Consider the following 16,015-nt stretch of genomic DNA (forward strand, 5'->3'; position numbering starts at 1 on the left):
CTTTTTTGTTAAGTTTTTATCCTATTCAGGTGGAAATTAAAAGAATTTTGTTTTATCAAAGCTATAATGCCTTATGGTTGCCTAAGCTGGCAGAAAAAAATGTTTATAATGGACAATATTATTATGGGACAGTTATGCTTTAATTTTTCGTATGGGACAGTTCAGGTTTGATATTTTTTGGAAAAATTTTCGAACAAAGTCCGTCTAAATTAAAGTTTTTTAGATAAATTAGGATATAAATAAGCTACTTTCGTGCTTTTCTCAAAATCGACAAAATTCCATATGGGACAGTTATGCTTTTATGGGCAGTATATCATTAGTGCGCCTGGCATTGAGCGTTTTTTACGTAAAAAAAAGACACACACATACACACACACACATTGCTCAGTTTGTCGAACCCTATCGATTGGCCTCCAGGCTTGGCATACACTTTTCGCTTCGATTTTGCTCTTTTGAGTACTGCACCTCAGCGAAGCAGAATTTGAAAAAGTAGTGTATGGGGCATTTCCAGAGCTAGTAGTTATCTATAATATTGCTAAAGAAAGTAAATCTTTGATATTTACGCCGCTCTAGGGTTGCAATGTCATTGGTAGCAAAAAGAGCACACTTTTTGCTACCAACAGGTTAGCAGCCTTATATCGCCGTAAGTACTAAAGACAAAGCTTTACTTTCTTCAGCAATATTATAGATAATTACTAACTCTACATATACCCCATACAACACCTGAACAAATTCTGCTTCGCTGAGGTGCAGTAATCAAAAGAGCAAAATCGAAGCGAAAAGTGTATGCCAAGCCTGATGGCCTCGGATCAACTTTGTGTTTTTCGACCAATTCCTAAACTTTTGTTATATAGTATAACAAAGGTAAAAACGTGGCAGCATAGCGACTCGATGATCAAAACAAATCAAGCTCAGACGTCACTTGATAACAATAAGGATTGCCAATGTGCGACTGTATCAGTGGTTTGTGTGCATCGGAAAAAAGTTTTCGCTTCGAAAAAAAAATTTCAGATGCAAACAAACCGCGTACGTATGTGCGGCGAAGTGTGAGTACGGTAAATGTCAGCAATCTTTATTAATCCCACCCAGTTAGCTCCGGGGTACGATGCTGGCCTAACAAGTCAGTCGTCGTATGTTCGAATCTCGGCTGGTAGGTGCTGCAATAGAGTCAGTAGGATCGTTGCACTAGCCCCGTAGATGTCCTGTACTCCAATAGCCGGCTGCGAAGTCTGTCGATAAGGAAGAGTCAAGTTCTCAACAGGACGTTTATACCCATGGCTTTGCTTTTTTTATTAGTGGCAATAAATAAAGCATTCAATCCATACAATTGTCGTAAGAAAAATGCGGCAACAGTGCCGGCCAACAACTTCATAACTGATATTTAAACTAGATAATAATTTTTATCATTATCTTATCATTGAAATTTATTACAATTGAAATTGAATTCGATAAAAATAATCATTTGTTAATCAGTTTTATTATCTAATAGAACAAAAAATGCTTCACTTGTTTGCAAACTGTTTGTAACAATGTAGATATAAAATTATATTGAATGATACCAAGCAAATCGTTACATCGAAAGCTGCACACTGAAAACCGTACAGCATGCAGCCGGAGACTTTTGGTACCGTTGATGCATCAACATTTTTGGTTGTGGATTAGAACAGAAACTTTAACACATAAGATAACCCACACTCTGTGGGCTACTTGGTTAAGCTTTCACTCGCACCACCACCGTCGGCCACAAGACGAAGAAGATGTAGTGTATCGCCCTTTCCAAACAGCAATCGATTTTCTTCCCAGCGTCTTCGCCCACTCCGGGCCGATGGATACAGAATTTGAACATGCAGCTTAAAGCCGGTTCAGCAGAGAACTCAAGAAGCAGTGCAGCAGCGGGGTTTAGGCAAAGCCTTATAAGTAACCTCACACCAGAATCTCTGCGAACCAAACCAACCGGGTGGATAGCACACTCAATCCTTAATATTGTGCCACCCTACTTAGAATGCTTCCAAAGATGCCCCTTTCAAAATATATATGTAAGCCGTCTGTTAGTTGAAAACTCATCCCAACGAGCACAGTCAGCAGTGTAGGATGCCTTTTGCTTGCTTGTCCCTAAGCCTCCCACAGTCTTTTCTTATCAAATATGTTTGGTGTATGCTGTTCTGTTCCTATTCCTTACAACCCTATAGGACTATGTGTGTATGTCCGCCCCCTCCCAATCACAAGGACACTGTCTTCTGATGGGGTATTGGGATGTATCCCGTGTCTTGACTGCTGTGGTGATGCTCGTGGAGCTGGTAAACACATTCGAAATACCTACCTACCTACTGGGACTCTGCACCCCAAGCCACCCCCCGGTCGATTCGGACTCGGGTTCAGTTTTCCTTCCAGATCCGCTCTACCGCGTCATCAAATATCGTATTATATAGATGAGTTTTCTTAGAAGCCAAACTTTGCCAAATGCCAGCCAGTCAGCTCCTGGAACGAAAACCAAGAGTGGGGACGGGCACAACGACGAAGCTTTTGCCGGAAAGTGTGTGGTGTCCGGAAATAGAGAAGAACAGGCATCTTAGCGTGTAGAATGAATAGCTTCCAGCAACGGAGCGATGCCGACCGGTTGAACCGGAGATGGGAGTTAAAGCAAGACGAGAACCTGGTCCATTTTCGTTTCCTCCGGGGAGGAGATCTGATCCTTTCATGTACGACGAGGGCCAAAAGAAGTATGTACAACCATGACTCAGAAGAAATGGTCCAACTTTCTTTTTTTTTCTTTTTTTCTTGGCTTCACTTTTATTTTTGCGAAACGAGGACCCATGAAAGAATTTCGACGTTGGCTACAAGAAATATGATTATTATTCGATGAGGAGGTTTGGGCGACAGCACAATCCATGTAGTGGCAATCGGTAGCGTGGCAAGACAGTAGCGTATCGCAATAGTTGCCAATTGTGGAGCAATGGTGATAAAATCGTTACCAAAGTAGTTCACCATAACATAACTTAAATGCATGCATACTGCATAATATTATTCTACTGAAATTAGATTACCATCGCCAACCAAACTCAATTGTTTTAGACAAATAATATGGCTAATGCAAATTATAATATTGATAATGCTAATAAAATCCCATGCTCCTGACCCTGACGACGTTATTACCACAGTGTGTAGCTCTTGTTTGGGAGGAAAAATCAGCCATTGATACGCCACACCGTTAGAAGAGGACCGTAGCCTGATCTGCTAAAGCTGAAAAATACTTGTAGTTTAGTAGGAAAGTTGCAAAGAATGCGGCAGTAGAGTCTAGAATACTGAAAGGAAACTTCATCTACGTAGCAAAATAGTCCCGACTGCCCTCGGGGTCTAGCAGTTCAGGATAATTGAAATAGCTTCGAACAACCTGCAAGATATTCTGATGGTCAAAATCATCTGCCAAAGTCTTCCTGAAGCATCAGATAAGTATCCTCTGATTTCATCTTCCGTTCTAAAGATTTGGCCACTATCCCCTTCACCCAGTCTACCGTTTCGGTGAATTCGAAACGTTCAAAGTCCGAAATATTCGCCAGACTTGCGAAGATTAAAGCTGCCGGACGGGAAACTGTTTTCAGCAGTCGCCTTTCGCCACCCACAGTGGAGCGCAAAGTTTTTCCTTCACCATCCAATCCAACACTCCACAGGAACTAAATGTAGAGGGGAACTGTTATTGGGATTGCCGTTAATTTTTTTTTTCTCTGCCGTCCAGGATTTGGTACTATGTTCCTGAATCGACAGCGCTAGTGGGAAATGGAAGTAATGCCGAAAGGATGATTGAAGATGTTCGGGATTCCCTTCCGCTGTGCCCACTCCGGTCAAAGCAACGGTCATTCCAGAAACCCTCATCATTTGGGCAGCCGATTCGTTCTGTTTTTTCGCAATGCTGTTTGCTTTCTTTCTTTCTGTTAGTTCCTGACGTATGATTTGCAGGAAAGTATGGTAAATATTTTTCCTTTGCAAAACGGTTTCTTATTTTAAGAAACGATCTTTAAGAAAATAATGTATATTTAAAGTCGTCTACAAACGACAAACCAACAAGTGACAAACCAATTAATTGATAGAGTATTATATTTCACGATAGAATACAAAAACAATGTTAACTATGACATATTCTTCATATATTTTATCGCACAGCGGCATTGATCAGTTATGAGATACGTTTGATTTGCTGTAGTATCAATTAGATAAAGTACATTTATATTGAGATTTGTATACTGACTACGGCTAAAAACTTGACTAATTATTGCAAACCATGATTAATAATAGGTGGATTAACTTCGCACATAAACCTTGGATTTTATTGAATGCTACTAAATATGTAAGGTGCTTTTGCATGCTACAATGTTTGTTTGCTTGTTTTATACTAATGTAAACAACTTGCGTCTGGCGCTAGTGTATATGGACGGTGCAATGTTCATTAGCGCCAGAAGCAAGCAGTTGTCACTGCAAAATTAGCTATCTTCAGTGATCCATTCACAGATAGGGTATGTTACTGCTTCGTCGTAATTGCCTATTCCCGTCCTATCCAATACAAATTATTGAAAATATCAGCGTTTTTTATGCACTCAGTGCAAAATTAGTTATTCCCAAATATTTTAGTTTGTTGACTATCATACGCGATCAATCAAAGTGAGCTGAGATCTATTTAAATGCTTTTTTTCATTAAAGAATTCCTAGCATCCAAATTTCCTACGTTTTTTCGTGCGACGAAGAAGAAAATGTCGACTGATCGTTTCAATTTCCGTCATTCATAAAATGAAAGTAAATCACGCAACGTATTGTCGTTATTTTGCAGTCGGGAAACTTGCATTACCAGCAGAAATTTTGTAGAATAACATTTGTCGTGCCGTGCTACACAAATACATGCGCGCTAATTTCGTAAACGTTGTTTTGATTTTTAGTTCGGACGATGACAAATTTTGATGCACGGATTTTAAAACAATACGACGAATTTAAGGAATAAAGTCAGTTGCGTAATTTCAATTAAATGCTTTAATAATTGCTTTTTTGCGAATTCAAAGTGTACGGATCGGAAGGTAAGTGTGTTTGAATCAAATCAGTACAAGAACTTTTGGAGTATTCATAGAATCCATCCAAGAAATGATGAAAATTAAAGTGGCTACGACGGAAATTAAGGATAAACCCTACTTATGAAGCCTTTAGGTAGTCGATGACCAAATGTCTCTTTATATCTATATCTCTCAGAATAATAAAATAAATTGATTTTGATCAAGAGAACAAATTTATCACTTTCTATGTGCCACTATTTAATTTGCTATTCCAATTTTTACTTTAACCCGTCCGAAGCCTACATCATTTATTTATTTATTTATTTACTATTTTAAGTTTAATTTAAAGTTGGTTCGCCCCAAAGGTCTACATCATTTTTAGCATCGTAAAATTCATTAAAATGACCGTACTCTTTTATCTGTAACATTTTTTCACAAAATTTAGGAATTTTCTCGAAAATATTTTTTATTTTCATGATTTCTACAGGTCGTGGCCATATGTCACATAGTGTCGGAGTTATTCCGATGTTCCTTGGGGGAAACCGGAGCACCGGAAATTGTCAAATGAATCATCAACTGTGGTTATATCAATTACTTTGCTGCAATTATAAGACGTGGTACGCACCATTCAGATCCAAGGGACGCTGTGAATCCGAAACCAGTTCCCATAAAGGGACATTTCAACAACAGTAATATATGCCATGTTGCATATCCAAAAACGCACAGCACTTGACAAAATAGCGATTAGAGAACAGCTCATGCCTCTCAGAGGACATATCTCAAGTAACAATGCGAGTTTTATTGCACTCTGATTGCAGGTTTCATGACCAATTTTGCACATAAAAGCCTTCGAAAAATTATAATAAAACCTAAATTGTTGCTTGGGATGTCTGATTCCAGGTCCTGAGTGAGACCCAGTTCAGAAAAGAAACTTATCCGGTGCTTGGAACCAGATATATGGCTTCTAAGAGACAGGAGATAATCGCCAACCACTATTTTATCGCGAGTGCTTATGTTTTTTGATATGCGACATGACATATATTACTGATGAGTAATTCTCGCTGAAACGGGGCCACTACTGACACGAGGTCTTCAAATATTGTAACTTTTGAGCTTAATTGGTTGAAAATGGTTAAAAAATAAGAGTTACACTTTTAATACCCTGAAATAGTGCACCCCTCGTTTGCCAAAGGGCCTAACAGTTTCAGCGCCATATTGGATTTTATCAAAAAATCGCCGTTTTCAGCATGAGCCCCCAAATCGATTTTCATTTTAAGACCACAAATCTAAGGAAAAATGCTACAAGAAAGATTCATAAAATTAAGTGTGTAATGGCATTAATTGAATAAAACATCCCGTTATTTGTAACAGCGTTTACAATTTTCATATAATTATTGTGATATTTCCAAAATTTGTTATAAAACAAACTACAAACGACACGGTTTTGTAAAGAGGCGAGATAGGGTTTATAAACGAAGTGAAAAAAAATCGCCGGCCATCTTGGATTTGGCCGCCATGTTGGATTTTATAAAAAAATCGCCGTTTTCACCATGATCCCCCAACCGATTTTAATTTTAAGACCACCATCGGAAAGCTGAGAAAAAATGCTATAAGGAACATTTATCAAATTATATATGTAGTGGCATTAAATAAACGAAACTATTTATTATCTGTAGCAAAGTTTACAACTCTCATATAATGGAAAATCTTGCCACAGAAAATTAATTGTTTTATTTAGTTAATGCCATGGCACGCCTAATATTATGAATCTTTATTGTAGCATTTTTCCTCAGCTTTCCAATGGTGGTCTTAAAATGAAAATCGGTTTGGGGGCTCATGGTGAAAACGGCGATTTTTTGATTAAATCCAATATGGCGAGAAAATCCAAGATGGCCGCCAAAAAATTTTTTACTCCATTTGAAAGCCCTGTTTTTCTTTTTTACAGAACCGAGCCATTTGCTAGTTGTTTCATAGCAAATTTATGAAATATAACATGATATAGATCTCAAGGTTTGCTCAAAATTCAACTTTTTTTGAAACTATTAAACCCCTTGACGAACGAGGGGTCCACTATTTCGAGGTATTAAAAGTGTAATTATTTTTTAACCATTTTCAACCAATTAGACGCAAAAGTTCCAATATTTGAAGACCTCGTGTCAGTAGTGGCCCCGTATTCCACTAAGAATCATTTTATATATTTCATTTCAGTGAATGTGAAGATGTATAAGTAAGGTGTAAAAGGCTGTAAACTTTTAACTGGCAAAAACAATAATCAAGGTTTAAGATTCTTGAGATTGAACTGGAAAAATATATGACAATGGATACTACAATTGAACCGCTCATCATCAATGAATGTTAAGACTGAGGCGAGGAAAGCCTATGTCCAATGTATATTAAGGATAACCCGGGAAAAGTCAATGTCCAAAGTAGATTGATGTTAAGTTGGGAAGAGCCCACGAGAAACACTAGTTAGTGTTTAATCCAGAAAAGCTTTAGTTTTTTGTTTTAGTTCGTCACATTACAAAATGAAGAGCGATTTCTTTACAGGTTATCATTACTTAACGAGTGAGACCAATTTCAATTTAACAAATAAGAATTTGTCGACTGCACCAATAATACAACTAATCCATAATTTACCTGCAATAATATCAAATATTGCATTGTTTATTTTACGCAGGGGGAGGATGTGGCATCCTGGTATTTATACCATAGAAGATTTGCACCGAGGGACAAGTTTTTTTGTAAATTTTAAAAATTTTAAATTTTTTTTTTGTCGAATTTACTATAAATAACAGGTTTTGGCTTTTGGGTCGGGTTCGACTTTGGGAAATAAGGAATCTGACCATCTCCAATGAACAATGAAACAGAAGAAGTAAATATTTCTGCGCATATTGTTGAAAATTCAATGTCCTGTTGAATGTCATTAAATCATTCTGGATCATATTAAGTAAATCATTATATTCGTTACGAAATTTCGGAGCTTTCGAACATTCTCTAGTATCCAACGGGTGGCAACTTAAATTTTGGAATTTTTTCGCGGCCCTTATGCTCAACAACAAACGATCTCAGAGAGAAATGAGAGTATGTATATGATAGCTCTCTCTCCTCTTTTTGTTAATATTTTTTGTTTTGTTTTGCTAAAAATAGCGTCGAAGCAAGAAGATTTCGGGAGCGCGTTGTACACTTTTACGAACTGCAACAGAAATCTTAGCAAAAAGTATACGGTACAACATTTAAAAAGCAAACATGTTGCAGCTTCGACTGTTTACCATATCCTAAGATGTCCAACAACTATTCGCAAGCAAGATAGTGGAAGACCAGCCAAAATTACGGACGCAGAAGGACATCGTTCTCTTTCTCGTTTCTTCAACAACAAGCCCTCTGGTTTGGCTATCAATTAAGATGCACCAGGCCAGAATGTTTGGAGAAAATTTTGATCCTGTTTCTACAAAAACATCATGCAGATGGACAATATGGGTTTTGGCCGGATAGAGCATCATCACATTACGCCAAAATACACAATCGTTCCTGAATACCTATTCGATCCAATTTTTATCCAAAAACCACAATCCGTAAAATCTGTCTCAGTGCGTCCAATCGAAGATATCTTCAGAATTTTGAGTTCCTTAATGTACAAAAATAACTGGAGAGCCACGAATTGTAAACAGTTGATTGATAGAATCAAGAGATGCATTCGCAAAGTTGACATGACGGCCGTACAACGCTCCTGTTTCGACGTCAAACGAATGCTTCGCCAAACAGTCGATTACGGACCGTTTTCAAATGTACACTAATTTTTTTTCAACAATGGATAATGTATCTTTAATTTCGATAAATCAGATTTTCTTCATGTATCTTTGTCTTTTTTTGACAGCTTGAGAAAAAAATTCCAAAATTTTAGTTGCCACCCGTTAGTGGACGCAAAATATACAAAAGTCTTATATCAATTGTAACAATTCCAAAACTAACGGTCAACGAAAATACTGTTGAATGAAGTAAGTACTGACATATCTTTGTATTTATGTTGTAAAAAGTCTGTTATTTTTTATTAGCAAACAAGGTTATAGTCAAAGGTTATAGATCTTTAGCAGCGTAAATTTGCTTATCTTTACCTATAAAAATGGATTTCTGACTGTCTGTCCGTATGTTCCTTAAAGAATCGAAAACTACTGAACCGATCGGCGTGAAAATTTGCATATAGGGGTTTTTGGGGCCAGGAAAGGTTCTTATGGTAGTTAGAGACCCCTCCCCCCACTAAGAGGTGGGCTGCCATACAAATCTATACCTATAAAAATCGATTTCTGTCTGTCTGCCGTATATTCCTTATAGAATCGTACACTACTGTACCGATCTGCGTGAAAATTTGCATGTAGGGGTTTTTTGGGCTGGGGAAGTTTCTTATAATGGTAAGAGACCCCTCTTCCACTAAGAGGGGGGGCCGCAATACAAATGAAACACAAATTCCTGTATAACTAGAGAACTAATCGAGTAAATGGAATCAAATTTGGCATGTGGGTGTTTTTGGAGGCAGGATTTTTTTCTATAGTGGATTGAGACCCTTAACCTCTTTAAGAAGCGAACTATGACCCCTCCCCCTTTTAAGAGGTGGGGCTTCCATACAAATGAAATACAATTTTCCTCATAACCCCAGAGCTAACCGAGTAAATGGAACCAAGTTTGGCATGTTGGTGTTTTTGGAGGCAAATTATTTTTCTATGGTGAATTGAGACCCCTCCTCTCTTTGGAAGAGGAATTATGACCCCTCCCCTCTTCAAGAGGGACAGGGGGGGGGGGTTGGGCTCCTATACAAATGAAATACAAATTTCCTCTTAATTCAAGAACTAATCAAGCAAATGGAACCAAATTTGGCATGTGGGGGTTTTTGGAACCAACATTTTTTCCTGTGGTGTACTGATACCTCTCTCTCCTCTAAGAGGGGGGCTCTCATACAAATGAAACACAAATTTCTGCATAACTCGAAAACTAATCAAGCAAATGGAACTAAATCTGGCATGTGGGGGATTTCAAGGTATGATTTTATGTTTTGATGGTTTGAGACCCCTCACCCCTGTGATAGAGAGGGCGGACTCTCATACAAATGAAACAGAAATTTTACATAACTTAAAAACTAATCGAATTCGAGAAATTTTAAACTCTTCCATATAACATTAGTCGATAACAAGACCACCAGTAACTACCTATAGTAACACTAGATGATTCAGGGCGAGACGGCCGCAGGCCACGAATGTTGTCAGCGACCTGCCGTTGGAAGCGCAGGACACTGCGGGGGCTAGCACCCAGGATTTATGTACAGCATAGTTTCATTTTTGGCAATACGAAGTTTGCCGTCGGGTCAGCTAGTTTGTTATAACAATGGAAAATAATCATACAGTCCTCAATTCAAAAATATTGTAGTTAGAAAAACCATTCAGCTCTACTAATGTTTCATTCGAGACTTTTACAAATTGTACTTCCATTAGGCTATACAGTTGAACGAGCATAAATAAGCGTTTTGATTCTGCCCTGTTTTGGCTTTTTCGTCACTCAGAAAACTAAATTTCTAAGCGGCCAAATGTTTTCAAATATTCGCCATCTTCAAATAAGATATTGAAATGATATTGTTTAAAATTGAAAACAAATTATCTACGGGTTTTAGTTAGGTAGTTATAGCTTTTATTGTGCAGCAAGTCCATTGAATAACGAAACTTAATAGAATAATTACGAACAAATAGAAATAAGTTCAATTTTGTTTAAAACTTGCGTCGGTTATCGGTTTTTCTTTTTGAAAAATTGTAGACCCTCTTTTATTATTTGGTGCTTATAGTTCACCTTCCTGAGTTAGACTAATCCCAAAAATCATCTTTTTGCCATTAGATCTTTTTTTTTCAAATTCATGAACCACTGAACCAACTTTAATTCTCTACTGCCCAAATTTTATCTCAGGTTTCAAGATTTTTTAAACTTTCACACGGAATTAGAGTTTGACATTAACAAAATCTATCAAACTATGTATTTGAATGGATTGATTAGACTGTAATCAGGGATTTCTAGAGATTTAGAGAGAAATACCCCTAACTCGGAACATGGTGGGGTAAAGAACAGGAGGCTACCCAGCTAGCATTTTTATATGTATGTATATAAAAGTTAAAAATCAGTTTTACGTACAGATATGCAATATAATATGCATATGCAATATGCATAATAAATCGTATTTGATGGCCAAAATTGGCATATTCGTACTATTTTGGAGGCGAAATACGTGATTAGAAATAATTATACGTATTTCATCTATATACGTAGTTATATATGATAATATCCGATTAAGCCCGACCCGCTCATACTGCTATACCATTCTGTGCTGAATATCGTATGTATGTCAGCTATTATCATTATATACGACTGAAAATCAACTTGGGCGGACTTTATCGAGCTTTAGGTAAGATTCCGAATTTGTTAAGAGTTATTGACGGTAATTTTCGTTTATTGATGTACGATTTGGTGCTAGCTAGGTTTGGTTCAATCCAATATTTTTCCTAAAAAGCTTGTTAAAACACCGTTAAACCCAGCCATTGGCGTAGCTAGAGGGGGTGCCTGGGGGACCGGGCCCTTACCAAAATTCTGAGGGCCCCCTCCAGAAATTTTCACCATAGAAAATTGAAAACCGGAAAAAATCAGTGTATATGATCCCAAAAATATTTCCCTCCTAATTTTTCTCGCGCAAAAACCAAACGAATATAAACAGCTTTGTAGTTGCGATATTATCCACCGATGTTTAGCATGTTTAGCTGGTAAGCGAATACACTTCACATTTTTGTTTTTTTTTGTGTTTACATGATGTAAAAGCAAAAAGGATCTCAATTTTTTATGTTTATTATTAATATAGCTGAGTGAGTCACTGGAAACTAACATTACCAGTTTCGCTTCCTTATTAAAATGATGTTCAGCTCAAGTTACGTTTTCCTCTGGTTCAGTACGGTATTTCCAAATAACCCCATCATTATTTGGCGACTGAGTCATTGGGACGGTCGCGAATCGTAAGGTACATTACGCATTACTTATTTGAAGATGCGTACTGTAAGACAGCGTCCACCTACTAGAGAAAGCAACTTCGTCTAGCAATTTCAATATGGAATCCTCATAACCCCCTGAAAGACCGCTCCTTCATCAAACCGTCAAAACTAGAAGGGAAACTCGCTTCTCTTCGAAATTATTATTTGGTATTTTCTTTTTTTTTTGTGCTTTGAATTTCTCCAAGGAATAACCCCAGCATCAAGGAAAAGGAGACTGTTAACGAAGGAGGAAAATTCCCTTTGCTAAACCTCGTGCCCTCGTCAGATGATGGTACAACCGAAAAAGTTGTTCTCAGGAAGCGACAAGCTCCCTTTTGACAGGAGGAATGAAGTGGGTACTGGGTACGATGGGGATGCTAACCAACGTCATAGCTGAGCTGATCCAAAGCAGAGGGTGGTGATGATGCTTCGGTCTGGGATGGGTAACGTCTTAGAGCGGCGCACACACCAGTTCAGGAGCAGAAGAGTGTATAAGAAAATGCTTCTGCCTGATGGTAGCCAACTAAGCATTTTGCCCGATCCTGATCCTATGTACTGTAGGAACCGAGATTGGGACGAAAATCAAGATGGGCTGCCGTCGCTGAGTATATACTTATTAAATATAGGATCCTAATGCTGGGTGGCATCCTGCTCGAGGGGACTCTACCAAATGAGTTGCTCACACCACCCGAGCTCGAAAGCATGGGGTTCGGTTCATTTTCCAGGCTTTCTATCCCTCGGTGTTCGATGTATGTTACGGCAGAGCGGAACGTTGCTGAAGCTACGGACGGTCGCTGGCAGAGGAAGCAGAAGCTACACACAGAGAATCATCCCATCCTACCGTGAACCAAGACCAGCCGCCTCTTGGGTGCGCTCGGTGTTTATGTATAGGGGTATCAAGGAGTCTGTTCCGTCTTAGGAGGAACAACGTGTACCCTTCGTCTTGAACTCACATCTAAGATTGTCTGTCGGTCAGGGTGTAACTACGACAAATGTGGCAATACTAAAAATTGCTCACGAGAGATTTTTTTTTTTCAACTTTGTGTATCAATTAATTGTCTATAAATATTAAATAATAATGTCAATTTTATATAAATGAACTCAAAATTCATTTATTGTATGTTTCTTTTTATAGTAGTTTATCAACCAGCAGAGATGATGGTTAAATGCAAACTTCGGTAATTTGTAAATAAGGAAATCGGTACACCAGGTAAGCTAGTAGCTTGATCTAATATGCCTGCGGCAGCACTGACTAAAACCACCCACTGTACCCACCTGCCATCGGAGTGAGTGGGCCGAAATGGGTTGGTTTGAGTAGATTGGATGGCTACTGTACCCAAAGTTGGCAATATACACTGGCAGGTTTCTCGTAAAGGGTGGTCTATATGTTGTATGTACACGAAGAATGCCGTCAGTCCACCTCATTCCAGGAGCGATTCCTATCTTCACCCGAAATTGGTTTCAAATTGGTCAAAGTATTAGATATTGCATTCATGCACTGCTGCTCGCTTATGCTTAGGCTAGCTGGGCCGCACTGCATTAGAGCAGTGCTATTATACAGCTGCATCAGAATAATAACAATGAACATCACCGGCCATCATGAGCTGCCTCGGCTGGTGCTGTTCAATTATAGCGAAATATCCGTTCTCTATAGAGGTGAATAACCCGAGATTGACACAACATGCTAAATAAGAACAAAAACGAATGTCATGCTTTGAGTAAAATAACCCAAGTCTAATCTAATATATTTATTTCTAGAAAATATTGAAAAGTAAAACCAACAAAAATTGAGAACAATATCCTATAATTTTTCTATTTTAACCGAATAAGTCTTTTCTTTTCAATTTTAACGGATCCTACGAATCTGATCAAACTAAAGAATCAATTTACAAGCTAAAAAATACAAGCTTTCACGGTTAAGGTTAAACTCAACACAAACAAATATTTCTGTAAATTATCGTATGATTTGCTTTCAATTATTTCATACTCTTTACAGACACAATTTTAATTCAAAGAAGAGCACAGGGAAAAAAAGTTCAATGGGGTGTTGGCACAAACCTGCAGCGGAGGGCTATAAGGGCACGCGCCAAAATGGTGTACCCTCTACCCTTGTGTCACGCGTACCATCGACCTGTGAGCTAGTTTCGCGCTTCCAGCACCATCCACACAATAGTCCTACCCGTCTATTGTACGCCGTCCCATTCCAGAGCCGACGAAGACGAACCCCACCCTTTCTTAATATAGATCTACCTTGCCGTGCTGGCAGTCCCGGGAAGGGGTAGAAACACACTACTTCGCCAAAGTGGGAACAGCATCAAACTAATTCCATTAGTCCCACTTCGGGACGATACTTTTCGAGCGGAGTTCCTTGCCCACCTTGTGTCCCTAGAATACAAAAGTTTGCTGTGCACGGCTAGACATTTCCCCTTCGTCGCAGCGGACATGGGCTTGCCGTGCAGGGCGCTCTTTGTCATTAAATCATTTTCACCATTATTAGCTCATTTGTATGGCCTTTCGTTTGAACTCGCCATCTGTCCTGGGTTCGGTAGGGTAAACCTGATGATTGAATGAAACGATTCAACTGCAATTAACAGATAAAATGACAAAATCTGTCTTTAGTTTTACAAAAAAAAACGCTATCGGTTTTAGAGATTTTTCATCAACGGTCACTCTTGCCCCACAGGACTGCAATCCGCGATGCTTTCCATGATGGCCTAAATAAGAAACGGGTGACACACGCGGTTTGCCCCAAAGGGATAATGGCGTGGAAAATTTATCCTAATTCGATTAACTTCAACCCTTGACCAGGGGGAAACTTTACGGTTCAAATAAAAGCAAAAGTGATGATTGTCAAATGCACAATGGAGCATAGGAAGTAAAACGCTTATTAATCAGTTTCGAATACGGTACTTACCATATTAAGCGCATCATCATCCGTGACTCCCATGCTTCTGGTAAGTTCCAAATACGTCGACGTTATTGGCTTGGATTGTCTTGCATTTCCATTATCGTCGCCGTCAGAATCACTATCACTGTCACTGTCACTGTCATCCGCTGTCTCATCGAGAGGTTCATACAGTCTAGCTTTTTCTTTACCTCCTTCAAACGACTCGCACAGTAACAACTCACTGGAGGACAAAGCATTTACTGAGTCTTCCTCAGCGATTGTAACCTGCACAATATTTTCTTCGGCAGTTTTCTCGCTCTTTACTATAGGACAACTTTCAACGCGTTCACTATTCGACCCATCCAAAGTCTTCAAAGCCGACGATGCATCCGTATCGGATATTTCGGTAAGGTCGACCACCAATTCCTCCGTGGGGGGTTGAGTCGAACAAACGCGTTCCTCTTGATCCTGTCTCTTTTCACTTCGCTTTGCATTATCGTAAAAGGTCTTCAACAGTTGGTAATATGTTGAATTGCTTTCCTCGCGGCCTACACTATTTTGCACTTTACAGAAGTTCAACAGTTTGGTATACATCTGATTTTCACTTAAACTATCAAAACTTGAACTAACTTCGGTAACAGAATGCGAGTGAGATGGTTCGACGGTCGAACTTTGATTACTTACCGGGACAACAGGGATGTCTTTCTTCAATGACTCAGTCTTTGAAGTAACTGACCGCCGTTGACTTGAGCTTGGTATCTCTTCCGATTGGTTTGGCGATTGAGGACGCATTGCTTTCGAACATTGACCACAAAGCGAAAGGAATTTTGTTACAGCTTCCCGTGGCAAAAAGGCATACGTTTCTGTTATCTGAAAATTGTTAAATTAAACATGTTATTACTGATCACATGGACATTCACATGCTTGAGTTTCGTACCGTTCGGTAGGTTCTCTTTTGTCCAGCGTGTCGGTTGGAGCGACTACCCAAAGAAACGTGAACCCCGTAAATGATGTTGAAAAAATTTTCAACTACAGCTACCTTTTTG

The 16,015-nt window shown here is 38.8% G+C and overlaps 1 protein-coding gene across 1 annotated transcript in view; it reads right to left on the reverse strand.

Moving 5' to 3' along the window:
* LOC128740232 (nucleolar protein 4-like) overlaps positions 1-15,761 on the reverse strand; it is a 121,745-nt gene extending 105,984 nt beyond the window's left edge. Inside the window, exon 1 of the mRNA XM_053835765.1 lies at positions 14,997-15,761. Coding sequence (XP_053691740.1) covers positions 14,997-15,761 — 765 coding nt within the window. The remainder of the gene's footprint in view (positions 1-14,996) is intronic.
* Between the last annotated feature and the right edge of the window lie 254 nt (positions 15,762-16,015).

This window comes from Sabethes cyaneus, chromosome 3 (assembly GCF_943734655.1).
Source record: "Sabethes cyaneus chromosome 3, idSabCyanKW18_F2, whole genome shotgun sequence".
Lineage (NCBI taxonomy): Eukaryota > Metazoa > Arthropoda > Insecta > Diptera > Culicidae > Sabethes > Sabethes cyaneus.